The sequence below is a fragment of the Neodiprion fabricii genome, chromosome 4, assembly GCF_021155785.1.
Source record: "Neodiprion fabricii isolate iyNeoFabr1 chromosome 4, iyNeoFabr1.1, whole genome shotgun sequence".
Classification (NCBI taxonomy): domain Eukaryota; kingdom Metazoa; phylum Arthropoda; class Insecta; order Hymenoptera; family Diprionidae; genus Neodiprion; species Neodiprion fabricii.
In genome coordinates, this window is record NC_060242.1 from 2,118,379 (window position 1) to 2,144,487 (window position 26,109).

At 38.2% G+C, this 26,109-nt stretch overlaps 2 protein-coding genes across 3 annotated transcripts; both read left to right on the forward strand.

The window, feature by feature from the left end:
- Positions 1 to 299: 299 nt before the first annotated feature.
- Positions 300 to 15,305, forward strand: LOC124181127 (KH domain-containing protein akap-1). 2 transcript variants are annotated; one of them, XM_046567374.1, is made up of 6 exons: positions 300 to 515; positions 9,662 to 10,453; positions 10,895 to 11,395; positions 11,517 to 11,732; positions 11,819 to 11,949; positions 12,022 to 15,305. In XM_046567374.1, exons 2-6 carry the CDS (start codon positions 9,709 to 9,711, stop codon positions 12,091 to 12,093), a joined length of 1,665 nt encoding a protein of 554 aa, XP_046423330.1. In that variant the 5' UTR covers positions 300 to 515; positions 9,662 to 9,708; the 3' UTR covers positions 12,094 to 15,305. The 2 variants fall into 2 exon arrangements, with proteins under 2 accessions (XP_046423330.1, XP_046423331.1); XM_046567375.1 differs by lacking the exon at positions 300 to 515 and adding an exon at positions 5,712 to 5,994.
- A 3,205-nt stretch (positions 15,306 to 18,510) lies between these two features.
- LOC124180101 (protein singed wings 2) lies at positions 18,511 to 26,069 on the forward strand. The gene is made up of 10 exons (XM_046565183.1): positions 18,511 to 18,771; positions 21,846 to 22,013; positions 22,106 to 22,268; positions 22,405 to 22,561; positions 22,902 to 23,053; positions 23,145 to 23,336; positions 24,395 to 24,553; positions 24,633 to 24,743; positions 24,827 to 24,916; positions 25,795 to 26,069. The coding sequence occupies exons 1-10, from the start codon at positions 18,749 to 18,751 to the stop codon at positions 25,975 to 25,977; spliced, it is 1,398 nt and encodes a 465-aa protein (XP_046421139.1). The 5' UTR covers positions 18,511 to 18,748; the 3' UTR covers positions 25,978 to 26,069.
- Positions 26,070 to 26,109: the final 40 nt, after the last annotated feature.

Sequence of the window (26,109 nt, forward strand, 5' to 3'; positions counted from 1 at the left end):
TATCAAAAATTCGAATAAAACCATTCTCACGTCGTCCAAATTAAGGGGGTCGATTGTGTAATTTCACTTTTCACATTTCCCACCATCAAAGCATTCCGATTAGCTTGCAAATTTTGGTAAACCAATGAGAATGCTTGGACGTTGGAAAATGTGAAAAGTGAAATTAGAGAATCCGAACCAACGAACCAGGAATCCAGATCCCGTTCAAAAGCTTATCGAAACCTCCGTCAGAGGTCGTCGCGTAAAAATCCCCGCGTAGTTTTCCTCTCGCGTTCGCAACGCGTGAGCCGTGGCAAATAGAGACCGGAGGATCGCTGCTCTAAAGCCGTGCGGTGAGAATAGAGTACGGCCATATTGCGATCTCCTTAGATTGTGGAAAACATTGTGAGCACGTGGTGACGCGTGTATAATAACCGTGAATACGGCGTGTATCGGTGAAATCCTCGGGAGAATCATTTTCGAACATCAAGCGCGAGCCGCAGCGATTGTTTGCGGCTTGTTTGTCGGTCTATTCGGTGAGTAATAACCCCAAAACTAAAGACCATGCTGTTTCACGTGTCGTCTAGAATTCCTCTCAGGCAGGCGGCAGGCCGAGGCAGCGGCATTTTTCTTCCACCATACCCACCATACGCCCTTCGCAACCTCTGGAATAAATTTCTCCCCAAGTTTCAATCATATGCATTCCTTTCCCATTTACCGATATCCTCGTTCGCTCCTTCTTTTATAATTTTAACGTCTTTGTTCAAAAAATGATAATACTTGTCAAAAATAACAGAATTTGAAACTAATAAAAAAAAAAAATAAATAAAAACATAAAACAAACCCCCACACGTTGTAATTATACGCTGTTCCGTTGTGCGTACTTGAAATACAATTACTTTTCTTCGTTAGCACACAATAATCTCATTAATTTCGACAATTGTTATTTCACCTACTGCACAACGATTCAAGTCACACTCATCGGTTAAACTTCGTCAATTGATTCGTTTACCAGACAGAATTCGAGATCAAATTATCGCTAATCATCATCATCGTCATCATCACCATGATCATCATTATTATCATCGCTGTAGGATTCAAACGTCCGTCAAAACATTACCGTTATAACGTTATACACGTTGTTTGATCTTTTTCTTTTTCCTTTCCGAACGAATCGGGATGTGATACCGTATAAATTTGTTCTTTCATTCATTCGTTCCTTTCACAATTTTCATTATGTACGTTTCAAAGGCGGCGCGACTATTTGAGAAAGCCGGGATTAATTATAAATAAATATATCTATGCATTGTATACGATGCCGGAATCGATGATATTTCAATCAACATGTAATCGATCCTCGGAGTTTGTACAACCCCCCCCCCCCCCTCTCATTTCTAGTTGAAATTCAAGCGTGAAAGTTGCCGACTGATCGGCATTTCCTCCTCCTCCTCCTCCTCCTCTCTCCCCTTTTTCTTCCTCTTCTTATTCTTCTTCCAAGTTGCCTATCTCTACAAACCGCGAGTAAAGTCAACGTGCGCTCGTTCGCTGATCTGGATGTAATAATACACGCAGGTATATATAGGCATGTGTGTGTATATATGTATATATATATTGATGATGTACGTATGCATACATCACGTATTATTATACACACGTATAAGCATTGGAGAGCACGGTGACTCATCCGCATTAGCAAGATCGTTCGCAATTAGTTTTCCAATTCGAAAAACCTCCCTTTTTGCATTTCTTGTTCGTTGCAGACAATTCATTTCATACTTTTTTAATAGCTGTGTCTGGTTTTGTTTATCCACATTAGAACCAAAACAAGGTTCTAATTGATTTTCCGAAACTTCCAAATAATGTATTCTAAAGTACACGGTAGAAAAAAAGTAAAAACAAATACTAAAACCTCAGAGTTTTGAGTATGCGATAAAAATTAATTTCGAAATCTAATAATAATAATAATAAATATAATAAGAATAATCATAAAATAACTGCACAATAGAATTGAATTTTTACCGAAGGCCACGATTGAATTGATTGTAAATAATCGCTTTTTAACAGACAAGTCAAAAACTTGAATGATGGCAAATAAAAGTAAGAAAAGTTATTACAGCCGATAGAATGTAATAATAAAATTGCAAAGTAATAATTATTAATATCTAGCGTCGTGTTGATAATCCAATTATAATTAATCGAACTGACGTAAGAATAAAAATAAAAAAAACAACGTCCAGACAGATGATCGCGCTCCTCTTTTTTTCTTTTTTTTTTAATCTCGAACGCGCTGACTTTGTATAATACTTGTTGCAATCTTTTATCGTTCCTTCTATTTTCACCTGCACAATTATTTATACGATATCAGACATTACACGAATATGTTACATAATAATAACTTGACGTTATTCCACTAATACACACACACACACACACCCCCACATGTATATACAATTCTATTTCCATCCGCATAAACGTGTTATATTTACCTAGAGTCATTCGTGAACATGGATGACATGTGTTTACGCAGACGCGGATATGTATGTGTTTTTCTATCTGTCTCTATTTGTGTATAACATATGTATTTATGCGTAAACAGATATATTCTTCTCCAAGGTTCTCTCACACGTGTAATAAAAAAATAAAATAAAAAAAGAATCACCTACTACCTGTTGCAGCACGTGGCGGCGTGGCGGAAATTTTGTTTTAAATTTACACCGAAGGATTTTACGGGATAAATTATTTCCCTTTCGACCTGTTTCAATGAAAAACACACAAAATTCTCCGACACGCATTTCTATCTTCGCATTGCCGTTTACTATTGTTATTTTTCTTATTGTTATTATTAATTGTTACGATTCCTCTTTTTTTATTCAAAATTCTGTCGAAAAAATCCAATGAGTACAGAGGACAGTAATAAAAATAAAAAAAAATAAAATAAAACAGGAATTCGATTTGCGTTCGTTGTTTATATATTCGACTGCACCAAAAACTGAAGAATAAAAAAAAAAAAAAAATAGAAAGATAAATTAAAATTGAAATATTCGTCGATTTGAAAAAGTTAATAATAATGATAACAACTACAATAATATACGCGAAAACAAATTCAACGGTGTAATTATTATCTCGAACTTGACACAAATAATAATCTTTTTCTATCCTTCGGATATTTATATTTCTGTGTCGGATAAAAATTGACTCGAGTTGATAAACGCGGTTCTCGTAATACTTTTTGTCGTTTATCGGAAGGACGGTAAAAGAAAAAAAGAACAGAATAAATGAATTCTATTCGAGCTTTTGAATTTACGGCGATACTTTGATCGTGAATCAAATTTAGTCAAGCTAATAATACAGCTTAAATATGTGCTTGTTATCCTATCGAAAGTTTAGTTTGTAGAAATTCCAGCGATTCTTACAGATTGTATAATATATAAGGTGTTTCTGGTAAATTAGTTGGTGACAAGTTTTATAATACGTCGCCACACGTACTTTCGGAATGATTTATGTTTTGTTTATTTATTTGATCATTGAGAGTGAGAGAGAAATATTTTTTTTTCTACTTCTTCGCTTAGTCCGCGATTTTTTGTTGATTCCACGTACGGTACGATTTAATCAATTCAATATCAATTCCGTTTTTATTCTACATTAATTATTTTTTTCCTCCCTATTTCGTCATCTTTTATACCCCTCGCGGCGATTCGAGCCACACTGCAATAATGTTTTACATACGCACAGAGTGAATTCCTGACGACCGAAAATTTTAATGCGCATGCACTAAAATTTTAGCGTACGAGCAGTTGTTTTGTCAGTCTGACCAACATTTTCCACGTTACATAAATTGCGGCGACTCAGATGTAAGAAAATAAGGCTGGTCAGAACCGATTTTCGTTCGGTCTGAGGTTACTTATTTATTACCGTACATACTGCTTGCTGAAAATGCCAGTCTATCCAGTCGAAAATTAGAAAGATAATAATATAAACGCTAAAGAGTGACAAAATATCAAACCTACGTGACGTCACCTTGGATACGTTTTCTAATTGGTTCAACTAAAGCGTATCCGCATTGTTTCACCTTGTTTCCCTACATCGCGGTGGCGATCGGTTGTCTGAATTTATTCTGACGGTTGGTCAACCTGACAAAACAATTGCTCTTGCTCTAGAATTTTAGCGCATGCGCAGTAAACCGTTCGGTCGTTAGCAATTCACTCTGCATATGTACGTGTAATATCTCTTACATCGATCGTTCGGGTTGAAAATAAATCGTCGATCCTCGAACGCTCCAGGAGGAGGAACGCCATCAGGATCGCGAGCATCGCGAACAGCTCGACGCTCACTTTTGGTACCGTTACTCCTGCTGCCCGTCCGTCCCTCCTCCCTCCCTGATCCAGATGTACCAAAAACAGTCGCAGGAATTCGTATACTACACGTTATATGCAAAAAAAAAAAAAAAACAACTTCTCAAAACTCATCGAATTATCCCCATCCTTACATTATATACATATAATCGTATGATTTCGGGTTAATGTCATTTGTTATGTACAATAATGTATCATTAACTATATCGATGATGAATCGAATTTTTGATTAATGATTACTATAAGTATACCGAAATTATTTAAAATATATTTTCATAATAATATTGAAAATTTTAAATAAATTTAATTAATGATTAGCGTAAGTATCTAGTAATTGTTTAAAATCGAGCATCACATTAACTAAAAAAAAAAACAAATAAATAAATAATTCTAAAACTCTCACTGTGTACATACGGCCGCTGTTTTCCTCAAGAATGTACACATACGTATAGTAAGACCCGGAAAAGTATAATATGCGCGTTAACAATGGCTGATCCGAAAAATCATCCCCCGATTTCGCACCGCCTAGGCACGAGCGTTGCCCGAGGGGCCCGAAAATTGTGCAGTTTTCCGAGATCCCAAGAACCGAACCGAACAACTAGCGTCTGCAACATACCTGGTCGTTGTTATTACTCGAGTCCCCGAAGGTTACGTCCCTTCCCCCCCCCCCCCCCCCCCGCCCCTCTTTCTTTTCCCCTGCACACTTCATTTCCATCAAGGAAATTCTCGTCCCGAGGCGTCCCTTTCCCCAAAATTCCGCTACCGTACATAACCGTGCACAATTTTCCCTGAAACGGGAAACCGAAATAAGCGAAAAATAAAATTTGCTTTGTATCCCGGTCGGTTTCGACCTTGTCGTATATATGTGTCCAAACATCGAAGTGTCCACGTATCTGAAACGCGAAAAAGAGCTTAAGAGCCCCGTTAATTTTCATTCTACACAGAAATAAAGAAACGTCATGGATCCCACGAAACTGCAAACGTAAATTTGCCAAGTCCTTTTTCGCGTTTCAGATACGTGGACTTCGATATTTGGATATATTTAAACGATGTCGAAATCGACCAGGGCACCTCCTTAAAAATATCCTCAAATTTCTTAATTACGTGTAACACGCGATCGCTTTTGTTCCGATATTTTCAATTTTTCTTTCTCTATCTACGATAATTTTCGTACAGTACGTACATGTATAACATTCTCATACGTATATGCACGCGTATACATATTATACATCTGTAAAGATATCGCGTGGTTTTTCGAAGCAGAACGCATGCGTCGATAGGTGTATTATGCGTATTTATATATATAGTTATATACATGTGTATATAGTTATAGTAACGGGGAGGGCAACCGGACAATCCAGGCAGTCCTCCACGTGCCGACGTAGTTACCCGGTCTCTATATCTCGTTTCTCGCCAGTCTAGTGAGAGGAGGAAACGAAGGTGCATATTGGCCGGAGTTTCTGCCTGCCTCGTGGTGATCGGTCGATGCACGGGTGCTTCGTTCATTTTCAAATTACGCACGTTTAAATCGAGAATTATTTCATTGCGGAAATCGAGAGAATCGTGCGGGATTTTTTTTTTTTTTTAACGGAATAACACTCGAACAGCTGGGCTGAATATCTGACGAGTATTACGTACGTGTATAATAATGGATCTCGTTACGGTGAGTCGGATAAATTTCCATATGTGATCGAATTTCGCTACTTCGGAGAGCGGTGTGAAAATGTTGACATCGATTGTTGTTACCTCCCTTAATTACTGCGTGCTATAACGTGAAAATACTTTAAGATTTGTTATCCGTTGTTTTTAATTGTTACCGTTATTGTTACGTATCGACAAATTCAGGAATAACGGATACGCAGTTACGAAATGAAAATAATAATCGATCGGTAAAAAAAACATTTAAATCCCCCGAAAATACAAAACTTCTTTTCCCACAATGTTACAATATCTTGGGAAATTAGTTGGCATACGTTTTTTATTTTTATGTATTACTTGATTCGCAACATTGCATTATTCTACCAAATTGTCGTGACATATGCACATAGCTATAAACGGTTAAATTTGTATTTACGTATCAATATGCATGTATATAACGTATGTAAAACCGAAGTGGCCGAGACCGACAAGCGAGAAGGGATTCTTCCATATGTTGAGTCAAGAGTAAATCCGAGCGGTTAACGAGATAACCTTTAAACACAGCCATTGTAAAGCCCATAAATATTAGTCAAAGTAGCTGACTGCTGACAAGTTTAACTTTGGATCATTGTATGCTTTTGATATGAAATATGTTACTTCCATTTTAATTGTAATTCTTCTTTTCTTTTTTAATTTGTTCTTTCTCTTCAGCGCCACAAATAATCACGCGTACAATAACATGTTCGTTTTTCTATTTTCTTTCGTTTTTCATCGCGAACCGCAATATCTAGGCAAGATATTACAATGTAATAACACGTTGTTATATACGTATAATACATGCAAAAGTCCGCACGCAGTTATTTGCAGAGACCCAAATAGATTACGGAACAATTGGATTCGCAGATCGTTATCAGTCGGCCTGATTAATTACGAACGTATGTAATCAAAAATTATTATACACCCAAAAGATAATTAGAAAGAGAAGAGAAAACATTTGTACTGAAATAGCAACACTATAATAAGAATAATTAGATCAACCTATTGCGTAAAATCTACGATTCGATATTTACGTCGAAAGAAAAAGTTAATGTCAAGATCTGGTTGCGCAGCTCGTAAAAATATTACATTACATGTAGATAATTAGATAAGGAAATATTTTCAAGATTTAGGACGTGCTTATTTATTATATTATACCTGTTTGTTTAAAATTTATCTTCTTTATATCTCCGTTAGACGATGAAAATTACTTTCAAAATTACTCACCGTGCTAATATGTGAGAGGTAAAAAAATAAATTAAAAAAATGTTCATACAGCGTACGTAATATTTCGTTATGCAACGATCCAGTCGTGACTGTGTCAAAATTAATCAAATCAGGTCGCTTCTGTTGTCATTTGTTTCTTTGTTTTTTTTCCCCCCATTCTTGTTTTTTATTTCGTTTTTATCAGAGGTTGCGCGTGGAATAATTAATCACTGTAATCGCGGCGTCTCATTGTTATCGCTTTATATTGTACATTATTTTTGATCAATCTGCGATCAATATCTTGATTATTATACAGTGTAAATACACCTATAGAGAAAATTCGCAGTGTTTTTCGCAGAATGAGTATCTATGAAATTCTTCGATGTATGAGACGATGTGTATAATATTTTATGATTTCAAAATTACGTACACATATCGTACAAAGACCTATAAGGCTTGCAAACGTTTATCCAGTTCATTTTTTTTCCAAATACATATACATACGCGCTTTGAACAATCTTAATATTTTAATAACGTTCATTCTCGATACTTTATTTAATATTGGGCAAAATCATTCGTTTGAAGTAAAACAAACGGTAAACAAAATAAAAGGTAATATTTAAAAAGTCTCCCGTTTCACGAATAACTTCATTATATCATTGAAGACATTTGACATCGATAAATATATATGTATATAATAACACAGTTTCCGTTTACGTTATTGTTATCAATCAATTCTCTTTAGAAGCTCATCTTTATTAATTTATTCATCAAAATAATTCACCGTTCATGCTTGTATCATTATTATTATTCTTGTTTTAATTGTTTATGTTATTGTTATTATCATTATTATTATTGGTATTTTTCATTCATGAAAATTGATGTAGTAGCTACAACTGCTACTAATAATTGCTACCTGCATACATGTATGTCAGAAATCATAAATGATATACATACATATATATATATATTTGCATTCTTGCTGCACAGCAGCTGTGTTATTTGTACGGTAGTACGGTGTCATGTTATTGGTATGATATAAATGTTTATACATTCGTGAACCTTGTACGTAAGTGTTTTTTTTTCTTGGTTTTTTTATTTATTGTCTTTTTTCTTCCCCTTTAACCAACCACGCCTGTAGAGTCATCGATCGAAATTGATAATCGTTAGAGAATATTGTGTATATATGTATATATGTATATAGACAAAACACACACACACAAATACACACGAAAAAAAAAAGAAACTATACGATTGACAATGAGACAAAAACTTCGAGAGCAAAATTAATACAACAGGTGACATTTCATTACTTCAATATGTATAAATACTCTTGACTATACACGTAATGATATGCCTGCTCTGGAATTGAGAAAGAGAAATTTTGTGCCCCTGCAATGGTACTTTCAATTCGATCATCGGTGCTGTTTTTTCTTACCTTTTTCAATCAGCGATACTTCAGCCCCCCCCCCCCCTCCCTCCCTTCCGTATCGCTGTAATATTTGCCAGACGAATGTGAGTAAATTCAATGAATAAGGAAAAAGAAAGCAACGGAAAAAAACGATAAATCATTTACGCGAAGATTACCGATAGAACAAAAAGTAAATAAAAATAAATTCAGGTCGCGACCATTTCCAAGAAGCAAAAGATCAACGAACAGCATATACAATTATAGTTATACATATTACGCACGTACGTTAAAACACGGCTCTGCCAAGTCCAACGTTAGGACTATAATTATTTTTAATTTTTAATTTTTTTCTTTGTCAACCAATACAGAGAGTTACTTTCGTCTTTCGCGTACGATAGCCGAGACTCGTGTGCGCCAAGTGTTATTATCGCTCTTCTTATCTCTCTAGTTTATCTTTGACTACGATGTGTGTAAGAGAACACATCCGAAAATAGTGACAAATATACGAGTTTTACTTTCGCGTTTTGATATTTTATGCATACGTATTGAAAGAAAAAAACCTAGGTAGGCAGGAATCAGTTTTTAATATGTAGAAAGAAATCTTAAAAATTTAAGTCTTGATAAAAACAGAAAGATAATCTTGTGTCAACAACGTTTCGAGCCTTGGTGTAGGTTCTACTCGGAACGTATTATATTTATTTAAACATTTTCAGCGAAAACAACAAATTTCAACGAACCATTCTCCATCTGTAAACAGTAGCAACTTTTTTTTTTTTTTTGTTCTACCGTAGATGTTTAAATAAATACAACATGTCCCGAAGAGGATACCACACCACGGATCGACACGTTGAAAAAAATTGATGTTTCTTTGTTGACCAATACCTAAATTTCCAATATTTCTTTCTACACATAAGCTTAGAGTTGAAAATGATTCTCGCATAAAAAATGAGTAGAGAGCAAAGTTCGAAATGATTTATTCTACCATCAAGTATGATCATCGTGTGTCCTAAACCCGTTTCTCTCTTCTGTTCCCCGACAGTTCCGATTGATTTTGCGGTACGGTTTCTACCGTGGACCTGCAGCGAAATGTCATCAGCATCATTGCGAGTTCAACTAGTGAAGTGGACGGTACCAGCGTTCGCCCTGATCCTTGGCCTCTTGTGGTACAAACGACGAAGAGCCGACAGAGCTGACCCAGGCGGAGATCGCGTATTAAAAGCAGGATCCGGAAGTTCGAAAACGCCGGATCACAACCTGAACGACTCCGGTTACCAATTCGAGGAGTCCTTCACCTCACGGGGCTCAACGGGCGTGGGTTCGAAGCCCGAAGTCGTCGCCGCGTGCAGTCCGCGGCGGGTGAGCGAGAGTTTGGCAATTCCGCAGCGGAAATCCGCAGCAACGCCGAGAACTTCCGCGGCGAGCAGCGGTCCGGACGCCTGGTACAAGGACGTTGAAATGACCATCGATGTCGATCAATTTTACCCACGGGGTTCGGAACCGCTTTCGGTACGCGAGTCGCTACCAAGACACCTGCAACAACAGCAGCAGCTGCAGGAACAGGAAGAGAAGCTGTCGTATACCGCCATAAAACCAAAGCGGTCCAAGTCGCCGTATGAAACCGCTAAGAAAACTGTCAGGAATCAACTGTCCAAGATGCTAGATCGATCCGAAGAGAACGAGGTGAAAACCGAGAATGTCATAGACGAGATTAAGATGCAAGAGAAGGCGGCTTCCGAAAGGGATTCGGCTAATCATAGTCCAGTTTCTGGTGTTCTCGACGGCAGCGTCAGCGACGAGGCTAGAAGCGAGGGCAGCAGCGACAGTGGAAAAGGTATAACTGCGGAGAAAATTTAAGGTCTGAAGTTCAAATTACCAGTCTTTAGTCACTTGTCTCAATCGTACAAAGTCGATGCTACCGGTCAAAGTTACCGCTCAAGTGTTCTCTAAACTTGTTACAAGTAGGATAACTCGGCGAGGTTTTCAACGCCTTGTACGAACGAAGGCGACAAGTTTGCCTGCTTCAATCACTTGGTCTATAATTCTGTCTAAAGTCATGTCGAAGTTAGTAACTCAAGGTTATTGGAACGATTCGTGATGAGGAAAAAACCACGATTTTAGAATTAGAGATATATTCATATTTTGAAATCATACTTCAAACTCATTGACGACAAAATTGAGAAGTTAAATTTTTTCCCAATCTTTCACTGCGATAACGTGACTAACTTGAACATCATTGTCTAAAAGTGTGTATCAAATTTTATCCTCCCCACAGGAGGAAGTATAAACGGAAACAGCCCTGCAGTGTACGAGTTTGTCCTGCCGCAGAGTTTGATAGGCCGTCTGATAGGCCGTCACGGGGTATTTTTGCAGAGTATAAAAGCAAAGGCGCAGGTCAACATGCTGATAAAGCGTCATCCCGAAACCAACAAGTGTAAGGTATGCGCGATCGAGGGATCCCAGAAGGGTATCCGCACGGCGTTGGATATGATAAGGCAGAAATTCCCTGAGAACAAATATCCCAGCGTGACGCTGGAGCAAGTGTCGTTCCTTAAAAAATCAGAGGAAATGCAGTGGGTGCCTGAAGTAATGCAGCTCAAGCTGGTCGAGGGTCTGAACAACGATGTGACGGTTATTCGCGTCGTGGAACCCAATCACCTCTTCCTCCACCAGCCGACTCATCCCTCTTATCCTTCCCTACGCATTTTAGATCAGAATATGACACAGCTTTACAACACAGTCGCAGACGCTCCACCAGTTCCCGATCAACTCGACAGTGAGTAAAATTCTCAAAAATATCGTTATCGTCGATGATTAAAATTTGTGGGATCGAAGCTCGCGGAACTGAAACTCTTGCGAAAATTTACCGTCTTCATTTCTCTCCTCGACACTTGCAGAGGGTATGATATTCGTCGGTAAGTGGTGCAACAAGTGGGTTAGAGTTTATATCCACAAGCCGGACCCGGACGGAGAAAAGAACATAGTACGCCTTATAGACCACGGTGGATTTTGGGTGTTGAAAAATTCTGAGATGAGGAAAATCAGGTACGACTACCTCACCCTACCCTTCCAGGCCATCGAAGTGTACTTGGCCAACATCCAACCCAAAAATGGTTAGTAATTCAAAGTACTGCGCTAACTACATTCTTTCCGCCTGCCTACACCCTGTGAAAATTCAATTTCGAAATCTTTCTTACAGGTACGTGGGTTCCAGAAGCGTACGACCTAGTTCAACAAATAACTCAAGGCGTCGTGGTCCAGGCACAAATACAAAGCTACGTGGATCGCGACACGCACATAAACCTCTATCTAAACATACAAAAACATGGGGTAAGTACGACGGTTCTTAGAATTCGCTCGTTTTTTGTTTGATAATTTGCATTGCTTTTGTCTCGCATCCAGGTAATATCTCTGGCTGACGAATTGGTGGCGCGTGGATACGCGGATCGAGTTCAGCTAGAGGAGGCATATTGAAGAAACATAGGCACGAGAATGAAGTATATTACCTCCACGAAAGAAATAACGCCAACAACTGAACATCGTCGTGTGGAGCGATAATACAAGTGTATGTGATAGTGGAAGATGGTTTAAATGAGTGCACGGACGCTGTCTGCGAGGACCAAACTTCCGTTGTTGTGTATGTTCCGTTTTCTCTCTGTCTGTTGTTTTTTTTTTTTTTTTTTTCACCCCCTCCCCCCTCCATTTTGTTTTATAGTACGTATTACATTATATAACTGTTTGAAAGTCCTGCGTCAATGATGAATGTTTGTCTGTCTGTTGAATCGCGCGTTATACGTTGAGCGAAATTAATGTCGGTTTCTAAATAATTTACATCTGCGTGTGCCAATCGAGTCGCTTTTTTCTTTTGATATTTTCGTACCCTGATAACGCGTAAACGAAATCTTATCACACCTCCTGCTCTCCGTACTGCAGGTAATTATCAACGATTTAACGTAAAATGATTGATATCAATATTCTTCTTGGTACAGAGAAAACGAGAAATGGATATAATATGTATAGATTTTCTTTTATCTCTTCAGTGCATGATTTATCCTGTATTATACACTGTATTTTTTAGCGGTGTCAACATTCTCTCGAAAATAATTGATCAATTATTGTACACATTTGTGTTTCTCAAGTTCGTTCGCAGTTTTCGTCATAATTCGCGATTCCTGATACGGTTACAGATTATTATCATTATTACTATCATCATGTATTCAAGTCACAATCTTACCACTCTATTTTCATAACTGCACAACACGAGTTAGATAGTATTTATTGTTATCTTGTCTTTGCTTATTGTATAGATTCGAAAGAGTACAAAATACGGATTAAACGTGACGAAAATTTTGAACGATGTTGAGATTATTTTTAAACATTTCGAATCGTGAGACTTGCCGGAAGAAGATTGGGGGTGGTAATAGGATGAAAAAGCAAAAAGTGAATTCAGTAAAAAATTTAAATTAAAATTAATTTTAGCATGCTAAATCGATGGAAAAAGTTTGATACATTTTCTGCTAGAAGTCTACCATGAGTTGTGAAATACATTTTTCAGCAATAACATATTTGGACAATGTTATTTTTTGTTTATTGGTATTTTTCTTTTTTTTTCGTTCTTTCTTTTTATTGTTTCTCTTTGCGTAACTCGAGATTGCTTTGGACCGATTATAAAATTCTTTCCCTTTCTTTGTACATACTGTATAAGATCTCTCTGATATAAATTTACGTATTTATGATGATGTACCTAATGTTTAATTATAACATTTGATGATTAATATTGATAATGCTCTAGCTGTAGCGCTCTGTAGACTTTAGATATATCGTTAAAACGTCGATGACAAAGATAGGCGAGTTGATAAATATAGTATAATGGGAAAAAATATATAAAAACAGCAACAATCGTAACACTGTAATAACGTGTTTCGTACAGAAGCAAAATTTGAAAGGTAGAAAAGAAAATTAAATTCGCGGTAAAAAAAAAAAAAAGAAGAAAGAAAAAGATGTTTCGGTAAAAGAGGCTAGAGTGACTCTGGAAAATCGCGCTAACTTCTTGTGCATTGCAACAATATATTTTTCGGTTAATTTAGCGGTTGAAATAATATACAGTTGAATGGAAACAAACATTAAACTTATATATAACATACATAAAAATAATAATAATTAATACGGTATAAGAATTGATTTTTTTTATTTTTTTTTTTTGAGAAAACATGAACCACTGCAAACGAACAAAAAAAAGTTTTATAAAAGAAAAATCAAGCGAAATTATTTCAAGAGACCATACAGAGCTGGGGAGTAATCTTTCGTCTCATGCCAGTCAGACAAAGAGCGATTAAAAAAGGGGTAAAAATATGGCCGTACGTTTGAATATAATGTAAATTCTTTGAAATTGCTAGATGTTTCATTTATGTTTTGTTCGCGATTTCTTGCAAGTCGTAAACGCAATCGGTTGTGTAATGTTCTTTGATAAGTAAACGATTAGTTTAATATAATAATTTTGATTTTCGTGTTATAATTCAAACTTGTGTTCGCGGCGCCGCGTTTTTCTATATCGATACATTGCTTAAATACATTAAAAATATATTTGACTCGTAATTTTGATATGTAATATGTTAACGTAAACCCGGGTTTGCGTGGTTTTATTTATCCTTTTTTCGTATCGTTATGTGGTATTTATGATATATTGTCTCTTGGTGCGCGGTTTTGTAGGAAATTATTTAAAAAAAATCAGTCACGTGCAAAGACTTGATTTTCAATTAATTATCGCTACGATATTCGTCGTCATAAATCGGTTGTAGCTGATACCAAGAGCTCGCGTTTGTAATTTATTATTATACGTTACTCGGTTTCCTAGTTCGTAATTATTAAACTGTATAATGTATAAGATTTTCATTTACTCTTATCGTAATTCGCGAATGAAATTAAATCAATCTTTTGATAAGTTGTTCTCTTTTGTAATCGCCGGGAAAAATGAGACATAATAAAATTTAAAAATTGCCAAAAAAAAAAGAAAAAATAATAATAATAATGAGCATAATATTTCCTTTGAAAATATCGAGAAAATGGTGGAAAAAAAACAACTCTTTTGTTTTGGAAAAACAACGTTCTTTGATCCGTGTCTCCAATCAATTACCCGTGCGAAACTATCGTAAATATTGAATATTATGTAACACTTAATGTCTAAAATATACTGTTGACATGTAAACATTATAGAAATATTTTTATAACATAAATATTTAGCTTTTTAAGATCTAGCAAATCAATATCGAAGCTATTATTACCAAATAGGCCTTCTTATTCTTCTACATGATTACTACTGCCGTTGTTCGATTAGCTGTTCATTATACATATACATATGATATACGTTCAGTTGACGAAACGAATAATAAATCCTATCCACATTTCCTTCTTTCGATTATATCGATTTATTTAAGAAAAATAATAAAAATAGTAATAACATATAACGGTTTTTTCAGATTCGGAATTTAAAAATTTTTCACTTGTGGTTGGATTGTTTTTGCTACTAAAAATGATTCACGCATTCAGTCCCCAGCTATCTATACCTATACATTATTGCGTATAACTACTATTCTAATTTATCATTATCATTGTTAAGAGCGGAGCCCCTTTTGTATATAAATCAATGTAAAAATCTTGGCGTTTCATTAAAATTTATTCATTTTAAACTCGTGAGTTCCATATTTATTCACACCTACTTCTTCCTGATTTTAATTCCCTCGTTCTTATCACTCTCACCCTTAAAACATCCCGCATCACCGAAATTTCGGATCTAATTCTTCGCTTCCTCCAGCAGCAAGCTGCGGGTACTTGAATTCAATTTTCGCGCCTAGCAAGTGACAAAGCTTTTGTCCAGAGTAACGCATACGTCACATCCGGTGAGGGGAAGTAGAAACTATGCTTGGTTTGTAGTCAATGCCACATAGCATTAAGTCCACGCTTGGCAGATACGGTGACAAAACTCGAAAGGCAATTTTTGACTGATTACAAACAAATTAAATGGACTCCTCCCCAATAATGCCCGTTTAAAATCAAAAAAACTGACCTCACGCGCGATCGGTGTAGAGAAATTGATAAACGCCTTGTCTAACTATTTAAGGGATAGACTTTGGTGAAATTTTGGAAAAAACCGGTTTTTTGATTCTTACACGATTAAAAAAAGTCGTAAGAAAAAAAAATTCTCCCACCAATTTTTAGACTATGGTATTATATGCACTGAAAATGTATTTAAATACACGGGATAATAATGTGAACGAAGATATTAACGGGGAAAATCAGAGACTTAGAACTAGCTAATTTCACATTCAGTTGGTAAACATTCTCCAGGGTCAGTTATTTACGAGATAAATTCAAAATGGAAACAAGGAAGCAGCGGCTTTGTCAGAAACAACGAAACATCGTCCAAAAAACACTGATACTAATGAGAATAAAAGGGGGAAATCATTCCCTGGAAATGAAAGTTTGGAATTCAATGAAGGAAACCGATATACAATAGATGTATAAAATTTTTTCGCTATAACCACCGAAGATTCATGGGCAGCGCAAAAAAAAAATGATAGAATAAAGTAAAAGTAGCGAGTGATGAAGTAACGACTTAATCAGTAATTTACTCTTTTTTGCCCTACCCTGAACCTTGAACCGTGGGAAAAACCGATTTGTATATTCGACATGCTTTGCCTGGAGTCATCGCGACGAACATGAAGACTCATATTTTTCACGTGATTTACAAAGAAACTCATTAAAATTGACTTACGAGCAATCGGTGGCAATGATGGCGTCGTAATGCATCGGGGCCTGGTAGTTTCGTTGGACAAGGATTCCAAGAGTTGTTGATCAATCTTCGACTGCAGCACGAGAATTCGACACACAAATAACGCGACGCGGTTACCCGACGTTTATTATACGATTTCGAGTTATCACTGTTCACGACACGTATGATGTACAACCTAATAAACACACACAAATACTCACTAGAACTCACCCCGAACTGTTGGTTCAAACGCGGAACGACGAAAAAAATAAAAGAACGCGACTAAAATTATCCGGCCACGGGTTGAATATTTATCCCCGAGGTTCTTAACGAACTATCAATTACTTAACGATTGATGAATCTCAGTGTAATAACACCGAATGACGCCAAAACCGTGACGTAAACTTTGTTGATTTCGAGTCCAAGTAAACTTTGTTGATTTCGAGTTCGAGACAAGCAACTTCAGGCGACTCGTTTGAACGCGCGATCGTCACTTGTTTCCGGCATTCGTTGGCTCGACCCGAGTGCAAAAAAATCAAATAGAAAATGTCTGGAGTGATTCACGACTCGTATTTATGCCTCTCAGAGACGCCCTGCGAGCCAGGAACCTTTCTAGAACTCTGGACGTTTTCGTAACTCCGAAAATCGCGACACAGAACGTTTTTTTCGCACCCCGTGCTGCGTGGCCCTTGACGCCCGGCACATTCGCCGTATTCATCGTATTTATGACGACACGCTGCGTCCGGCGATCGAAACTCATTTGCGTACGCGTCCCGAAACGAGTCGTCAAAACAAATATATGTTGTGCATGCAAAAACTTACCGTATCACGCCATTCGAAGCTCGGAGAATCGGACACGACGCAGTTCCGATCGTTCTGACCGTTTCAACTTGCCGCATCGCTCTGAACTGAACTGCGAAGATTACCAGTGGTTCGGAAAATGGCCGCCGATGGCGCTTAGCGCGCCATTCAAACACAACGAGACGACGATGACGATTATTCGATGGAATTAAATCTTTTATAACGTAGATCTTGGTTTATATTACTTTGTGCACAGGTGCGTGGAGCTTTTGTTACGAATTGAGACGTTCTTTGAAGTTGAAAATTATGTCGAATCGTTGCCCGTCTACAGCGTACGGAATATTAGTTCTTTAATTATGTGAATTCAGTACCAACGCTATGTTCTAACGTAAATGAAATTTTAGTATTATAGTGGTCTATTTATAGGGTATAGATTGTTCAGCTGAGCACACTTTTGACACAAAAATAACAAGTTGTAACAAATGCTCGGTATTATTGAACCAGCGTAAATAAACTACGCTCAACTATTGCGGTAACGGATACCTACCTACGAGCAACTGAAAGTACAGCTACGCATTCGTCTTAACGATTGCCTACTTTCAGGCTATCAAAATTTCGAACACCTACTTTTAATTTAGAATCAAGTCGCCTATCAACGTTTCGATACGTAGTTAAAACCTGTAATAGGTCGTGTTAAACTCATTGTTACTAAGTGCAAAAAACCGATTAAAAATTGTAAAGGGAAAAAAATAATACGGTACATCAGTTTATATTTTACAACAAAACGAGTTCGTCGCCTTTTTCTTCAACCCGAAGAAATAACAGGTAAGTTATTTTTAGTTCTAAAAAAAATCTTGACCAATTAGTAAAAGTAAAGGAAAATAAATTCTCGTGTATAATATTCTAAGCTCTTGTTGATCACACATCTGGACAAGCACCTCACTTCGCGATTCCGAATTCGGTCAAAGTGCACTTTATTTGAATGCAACTCGAGACATCAAAGTAATTCGCTTGCCAAATGAAAATTGCACAGAATGCATTGGGACCGAAATTTTCCGACGTAAATGAGCACCGTAAGTTTTCAAAAAAAAAAAAAACTTCAAATTTCCAAACTCTCTCTCTGTCTCTCTCTCTCTCTCTCTCTGTTTCGACTGGCGGCGCCACGCCAAAGCATCCCTGCCATGCGATCGAAATATACGCTTATTGCTTGACGGATGTGTCGAACGATATGTTTGTTTACCGTTTTCAGAACATGTGCGCCGTCGCCAGGTGAAAGCGGCTGCGCGCGGAAGCTGCAAAAGCCCAGCTTAGTCTGTCTGCTCGAGAATTGGTTTGTCCGGGTTCCAGGGTAGACCCGGTTAGCATGCCAGTCGTCGACGCACCTTCCCGACCAATTTCTCGGCGATCTCGTTGCGAGGCGTGATACGAAAGGGTGGAAGCTGTCTGTCTATAAGAGACGATTAAAAACGGAGAGGAGAAAAAAAAACCGATTGTGAGCCAGGGATACAATTTTTCGGTGCACAGTTTTTCGTGACGACTAACAGGAAAAATCGCGGAATAATGAGAGACCCGGAGTGTCAGCTGTGAGTAAGGAATTACAGTGTGCTTAGATATGAGGCAATTTAATTATTGCTGCCTCGTTTAAGGCCTCAATTTTAAACTTTGTTTGCACGCGAAGTAGACGCTGTATTCGCGACTACCTTCAACGTAAAGCCGATCGGCAAACAACTAAGTTTTACGACCACGTTTCAATACTCGTTTATTCAAATAAACCGCCGCAGCTGTTTTGTCTTTCCGTGGATCCCGATTGTCCTTTGATCCACGCAAATTGGGGATCTCGTAACCGCGATAGATCATCAAAATTCTCGACATTCTTTGCCGGATGGAATGATTGCGGAATGCAGACGGAAAACGACGTATAACGGTCAACTTCACGTGGAATTTATATAAGTGAAACTATGTAAAAAATTGAGCTGTTTTTCTCAAATTTTTTTTCCACCTATCGTAAGTTATACCACGTAGCTTAAAAAATGAATAACAAATCACGAGGATGAGACGCGTATGAAGCGGAATTTTGTTAATTATTTAGAACGTTTTCATCGATCATAAAAAGAAATCATCTAATGGCGGTGTACGTTTTGTTCCTCAAATAGTGCCGTATAATTATAATACCCATTCTCGTGTAACCTGCGTCAGTATAGGCTTGTTTCCATCCACGCGGATAATTAGCATCTAATTTGCACGTTCGAAGTTTCCTCGCTGGTTGTTTGACACTTTTGTCGTTTATCGCGCCATTCCAACGGCTAGATTCAACACCGATTACAAAATAAATTGTTCAACCCCCGTATAAAATGCTTCATTTTATATTCTATTTAAGCGATAAATTTGTACAACAACTTCTACGAATATAAGCTTATAACTAACGTACAATTGTTTATTTTTTTTCTCACTGTATAGACATATCCTCGATATTCTTTACAACATCGACGAGTATAATATATTTCCGCTTAACTCGCCGAGTGGTATCGAAATATATTTTTCTGTTTCCATTCCCTCTTATCTCATCTTCCGCGTAACGTACGTCTTCTTTATTTCATACATCGGACAAAAAGAAGATAAAAAAAAACCCTCTTCTTCCCAGTAATTCAATTAGCAAGATTTAGCCAATTTGTCTAACACGCTGTAATTGAATTCACGAAGACTTCGGCATATTAGCATCTCGAAGACCTTCTGTGCCTTGTATTTATTCTATCTATTCCTGTTTATAGTTTTCACACAACACGCTGAGATTAGAAAATCCAATTGTTACAATGACAAATCCGACTGACAAGATTAAAGCACGATCGATACGTACAGCTTAACATGCTGTCAGCTGCTCGAAAAGCCGACTTGCGTATCGCCGTTCAAAATCTTAGCTCGATTCTTATCACTGATTTTTATTCCTCAACTTTCTTGTTTTTACTTATTGTTTTTTTTTTATTTATTGTTTTATTTTTTGTCTACTTTTTCAACAAAATCGGACCCCCGCAATTGTATCGAGCCCGAATACTGTACTCTGCGTCTTATCCTTATCAAGTTTCTCGCTGAAAATCTCGGTTTTCGAACACTCGCTGTGCAAACATTCGGCAGTGAAGTGCACGGGATAAACTCGATACGCATTATTTTCCGGAAAATATCGAGGGTGATTTTCGACGCAGAGAAGTATCCCGATAATCCTGATTCCCTAAATACGAAATTCCGTCCAACGATGGAAGTGCATGCACATGTAGATTAGTTACCTAGTCCCGCTGATACAGTATTTTATTTAGCAGTGTTGATGATCACGGGCATACCGTTATCTGAGCGTGTTTGTACAACGATGATATTTACACCTGTATTCGGGCATTAGGCAATTCCGCAGCTCAGATTGCAAAAGCATACACCTTACATCTCCGCGCGCATATGCATATATGTATATACCCACATGTATATACACACATATACATCATGTTATATGATAAAGATTAGATAATGGTTGCTATTTGCATAAATATTCGTCCACATACGCGCCATGCACTACACTTTGGGTTTACTCTTCGTTATATTATGCAAACAATCACTTTATACCTATACACTGGATATTACTATGTATAATGTATAGGCGCGTGCAATAGTTGATATGCGAATAATCTGGCTAAGCCACCGGCGTTAAACGCCAGATTGCTAAGAATAAATTTTTCTTATCTGTAACTAGAGAGAAAAATATGTTTATTTTTTTAACACTCCAATTGTCGAATTTCAATGTACATTCCTGTACTGTATAGCTTATACTTTTCTATTCATGGAAAAGACTTTACGCGACTACAATCCCTCAAGGCGAAGAGAATATACTTGAAAAATGCGCGAATTCGCGCGGTTTACTGGTATTTTTGTTTTGTATTAATCTTCCAGAAATAGCATCAATTTACATACCGAAATATATGTATACACGAATAAACGAATGATATATACAGATATGTAATTCAAACAAAAATTCGAGGTGCGGATTCGACTCGTCACTAGTCGTTACAAAATCATCATTTTTTCAAGTGCTTGTGGCTATACTGTTTTTTTATACGTAGCTATATGATATGCTACTCGGTCATTTTGCACACAATTTTCACTGCTCAACAGATTGCCAGCATATCTTATCGTCTGCACAAAGTGTTTGAACTTGATTCCGTAAATTTAAAATTTTAATCGAATCAATCATTGTTCGCACATGTTCGTCGAAATTCTATCGCTTTTAAATAGACAATGTTAAAACAGTATTGAGATCTGTATCTTTTAAATAGAGAAAGAAAAGCTCTATATTCGTGAACTTTTCTGCTCGTTTTCACGGCGAGTGGAATAGAAAATATAAGCAAGTATACAGGTGCATGTATTCACCGTATTACGGAAGTTATCGATTGCTTGTAACTTGAAAGCTCAATATTTGTCTGTCGGTCGTAACGTTGAAGTGAGTAAATATTGAACAGTAACGGACGCTAACAATAATCGCGTATCCAGACTGAAAAATTTATCCAGAATCGCATCGCGTGATCCATGAAAATATATCATAAACAAACGCGCGTTCAAACGGAGGAATAAAAGTATATTGGTCAGGAATGAAAATTGAAAAATCCCCTTCGTTTTCCAGGGCGTTTATCGCAATGATTTTCTTGACAATGGGCTCATCGTTCGGTCAACATCCGTGTTCCACTAATTATTCCGATAACGCCGATTGGCTGACGGATCATTGCGAGTCGACGCCTTCAACGTTCGACTTGATTTGTTACGGCGATCTTCACGGCGAATGGAAGAGCGGGTAAGGAAAAACGAAGGTGAACTTTCCCCGCAACTCCAAAGTACCTCAAAGGTTTCTAAAAATCCATTTTCCCCATAACGTGGTGGCTACAGATCGGGCAGCGTTCATTTTCTGACGCTGTGCGGATGGCCGGAAGAGAGTCTCGACCCTGAGGATCTACTGAGCAAGTTTCCGGCCCTCCGGAACCTCTCGATCATCGACAGCAACGTGACCCACCTGGTGTCCGGCTTTCCCGGCACCGCGACGGACCTGGAAGTGAGTGCAGGATGAATTTAGTCCAGCTTTGAGTATCGAAATCTCGTAGGTATATCCGAAGGACTTCCGGTCTCGTCATCCGTCGATCTCGCCTCATTTTATCCCGATAATATCGGCACTGAACAATGTTTCTCAGGTAGTCACGTTCGGCGGTACAAGTCTTGAAGAGCTGCCCAGAGCCGCGTTCTCAAACTTGCAGTCCCTTCGAATCCTCGACCTAAGAAACAACGCCCTGAGATTCGTGGATCCGACCGCGATCGAAGGCCCGTCTCTGCAGTACGTTTACTTGTCTGGTGAGCCTTTAAAACTCGCATGTAAAGTACAAAATTGGAACGAAAATATGAAACCGCGACATCTGTCGGTAAAATAACGCGCTACTCTACGCGGGCCATATTTAGTTTTAAAAGATTTCTTTCGTCGTATTTTCTGCGGTACATCGATTCATCGCGAAAAATCTCAGAAATTACAGCTTGCGCTGAATTTTCCGTACATCCGTACTCGCGTAATTGACCAAAAACAATTCGCCGAGAGCTTAGTTTTCGCCGCCATATTGCTCAGTCACGCTCCCTGCAAGTTCGTTCCAAATTGTAGCGATGAAATGTTTTTCGGCAAACCGAATTCGACAAATTACAGGAAACCCATTCAACTGCGCTTCCGAGATGACCTGGATACTAAATTCGAACAACGAATCCGTCGCCAGCCGGGTCGTCGACAGGGACAAATTGACGTGCACGCTGGCGTCGAAAACCGATCATCCCCTGGTACAGATGATGGAAATAACCGCGGTGAGTCGAACGAACGAAATTCTGACGATACCGAGTCGAACGAGAATCCAACGACTGCAATGTGCGATAAATACTCATCCCCGATATCCAGGAAGTCGCTGATCAGTGCCAGAAGACGGTCTGCAGCTGCGATCTGACCTACGTCGTATCGACGATGACGGGGTCGTCGAATCGCAAGCAATTACTGGCCTTCGTCACCGTGAACTGCAGTTCGAAAGGCCTTACGGAGCTGCCGGAATTCCTGCCGCAAAATACGACCACCCTTCACCTGGCAAAAAACAAGGTTGGCTAGTTTCTAGTTGGATGTTGATGTGTACGAACCTACGCCGGGAAAATTAGCTCGGAGATCCTAACAGGCGTTCAATTATCGCTGTCGCACAATCGTCTCACTACGTGTAAATTTACTTACACACGAATGAAAAAAATATACAAGCTAATGTACGCAGTTGTTATCAACATTTTTGTTTTCATGCATCAATGTTACGCTTATCGATCCACAAGGCGACGAATTTATTCGCCCGTATAAATTATTGAAGCGAAATTTCTATTTATTGATTATTAAAGACGTGGTGCAAAGTCATGACGAACTTTCGTCGACGTTTCGGTTTTGATTTTTTACGTAGATATAAGCGGGTTTAAAAACGCTTGAGATTTTACTACTGCTTCTGTTCTTTCCTCTTTCTTCTTCCTAGCTACCGTTTTTTTTTTTTTTTTTTCGACTAGTTGCTTCCAAAGCGAAGAGGAGGAGCAGGTCGGTTAGGTATTGACTGCAATAATTCAATAGTGGTGTTTACCTCGCGTGTTTAGACAAGAAACTCCAACTTCCTCCACATCATATCGTCGAGTATTTATTACTAGCACCGGTTTTCACGCGCGTTATAGACCAGCGAATTATCATCCTTCGGCCTGGTTTGTATTTCGGGATTTTTTACGATCTGTCGAAGAGCGCATTTTAGATAGATTTCAAACGTTTTCCCGATATTCATTCGCCGTGACGCAAGCACGCGATAATTTCTCAAGCGATCGTATAATATCTTACCGAAAATAACCGAAATCGATAATTCTACCGAACATTTATTCACTCACCAACTTATCCCGTCTAAATTAAAGCCAATAAAAATTTGATCGAATCGGCCTCGCGGAATCCTATTTCTGCAAAAGAATTATGAGCGGTATAAAAATTGGCAAGAGTTCAATTCCAACAACCGTTAAATATGAAGTAACTTGTTTCCAACTGCATAAGTTTGCAGCTTAGAATCGATGGAAAGCTTCGGTGATGTGTCTGAATAATTGATTCCTAAAAATTTCCAAATCGCTGATTCTCTGCTCTTTCGAGTGCAGATTCGCGACTTGACTCCGCTGACGAAGAACCCCGTCTACCGTAAAGTCATTGATCTATACCTGGACGACAACGAGGTGGAATCTATAGCGATTCTCGAGGGTTCCGACTGGCTCGATCACTTCCGGGCATTTAGTCTGCGAGGGAATCGACTTAGCTACGTTTGTATCAGAGACAGATTGCAGTTTCGGTGTCTGCACGTCTTCCGATCGCAAGGATGTAAAAATTTGTAAATTTCAGGTACCGCCGTACGTGATCGAGAATGCCCTTCAGCAAAACGACCACCCCGTAGCTATATTGCTTGGGAAAAATCCGTGGCGATGCGACTGTCATTTCACCCCCGGATTTCAAGTGAGCCGATCATTATTTTCTCATGTAAATTGTCGGTCGAACGGAGAATTTTACAAAGTAATTATCGGTTCGGAATTCGTCAGGTACTGCTTAGGAGTCATACTGGCCTTTTCAAGGACGTGGAAGACGTGACTTGCGCCGAGATTCAGGACGACGAAAATTCTGGCAAGCAGGTGAGACGATCGGGGCGGGGGCGATGAATCGATGAGAAATTTTCACGTATTGATCCTATCGTAGCGTGCCGTTTGTCATACTCAACGCACGGATTGAACCTTGCGTAAACGTGTATATTAGGGTGGCTCATTTAAAAAAAATATTTTCTATTTAAACGTTCTATTCGAAATATTTGTGACAAATGATGAAAAAAAAAAAAAAATTGTCGTAAAACCTGAAGGAGGTAGGAAAATATTTAGAGGTTGCTACTAATTATTGAAATATATTTATTTTTTGAAAAATATGTTGTGTTAAGGGGAAGTATGATATATACATATAAGTCTATAAGGTGTAGACATAAAAATAAATAAACATTACAATAATTGGTAGCGACCTCTAAATATTTTCCTACCTCTTCCAGGTTTTACGACAATTTTTTTTTATTCAATGTTCGTCACAAATTTTTCGAGTAGCATCTTAAAAAAAAAAGCCACCCTAACGTGTATACGCATACGTATGGATAAGTACGTCAATGGTTGTACGCTTGGAATTATTCGTGCCATATGCATTGCAATATTTACACGCATATCGCGGATGCGGAAGAAAAATAACGAAAACATGTTGTTGCTTTTGTGATTGTCGCGATGGAATATTTGCATCGAAGAGATTAACGCTGATGGAATAATAAGCCCTCATATCCAATCTGTAACGGATGTTTGTTCACATGTGTTTCTTATCCCACTGTTAATAGTGTTAGCTGCTTATTCTCCATATTATTGTTGCAATCTGCATACTCGATCGTCACACCACCTCGAAGGATCAATGCGTCACAATTATATATTGAAGTCCGCATGGCCATCAAATTTCCGTTTCATAAGAATCGATCCGTATTCGACAGATAAGCCACCTCAGCCGGACCGCGATTTGCACCTCACCGGACCAGCACTGGATTCAGCCTCTGGACATCCTGAACGTCGTCCTGGCATCGCTGATTTTCTTCGTCCTTGGGAAGCTGCTCTACGACTACTGGACCTTCAAGAAGACCGGCAAACTGCCTTGGATCGTAGCCAAGATGCCTTAGAACGTCCGTCGACCGATTGGTACTTGTACAATGTATACACGCTGTACGTATTTTGTAAATAAATGATGTTCCCAGTTTTTCCAATATTTGTAACAAATTTTTCGATCAGTTGCTTCGGATCCAGGCTTCGAA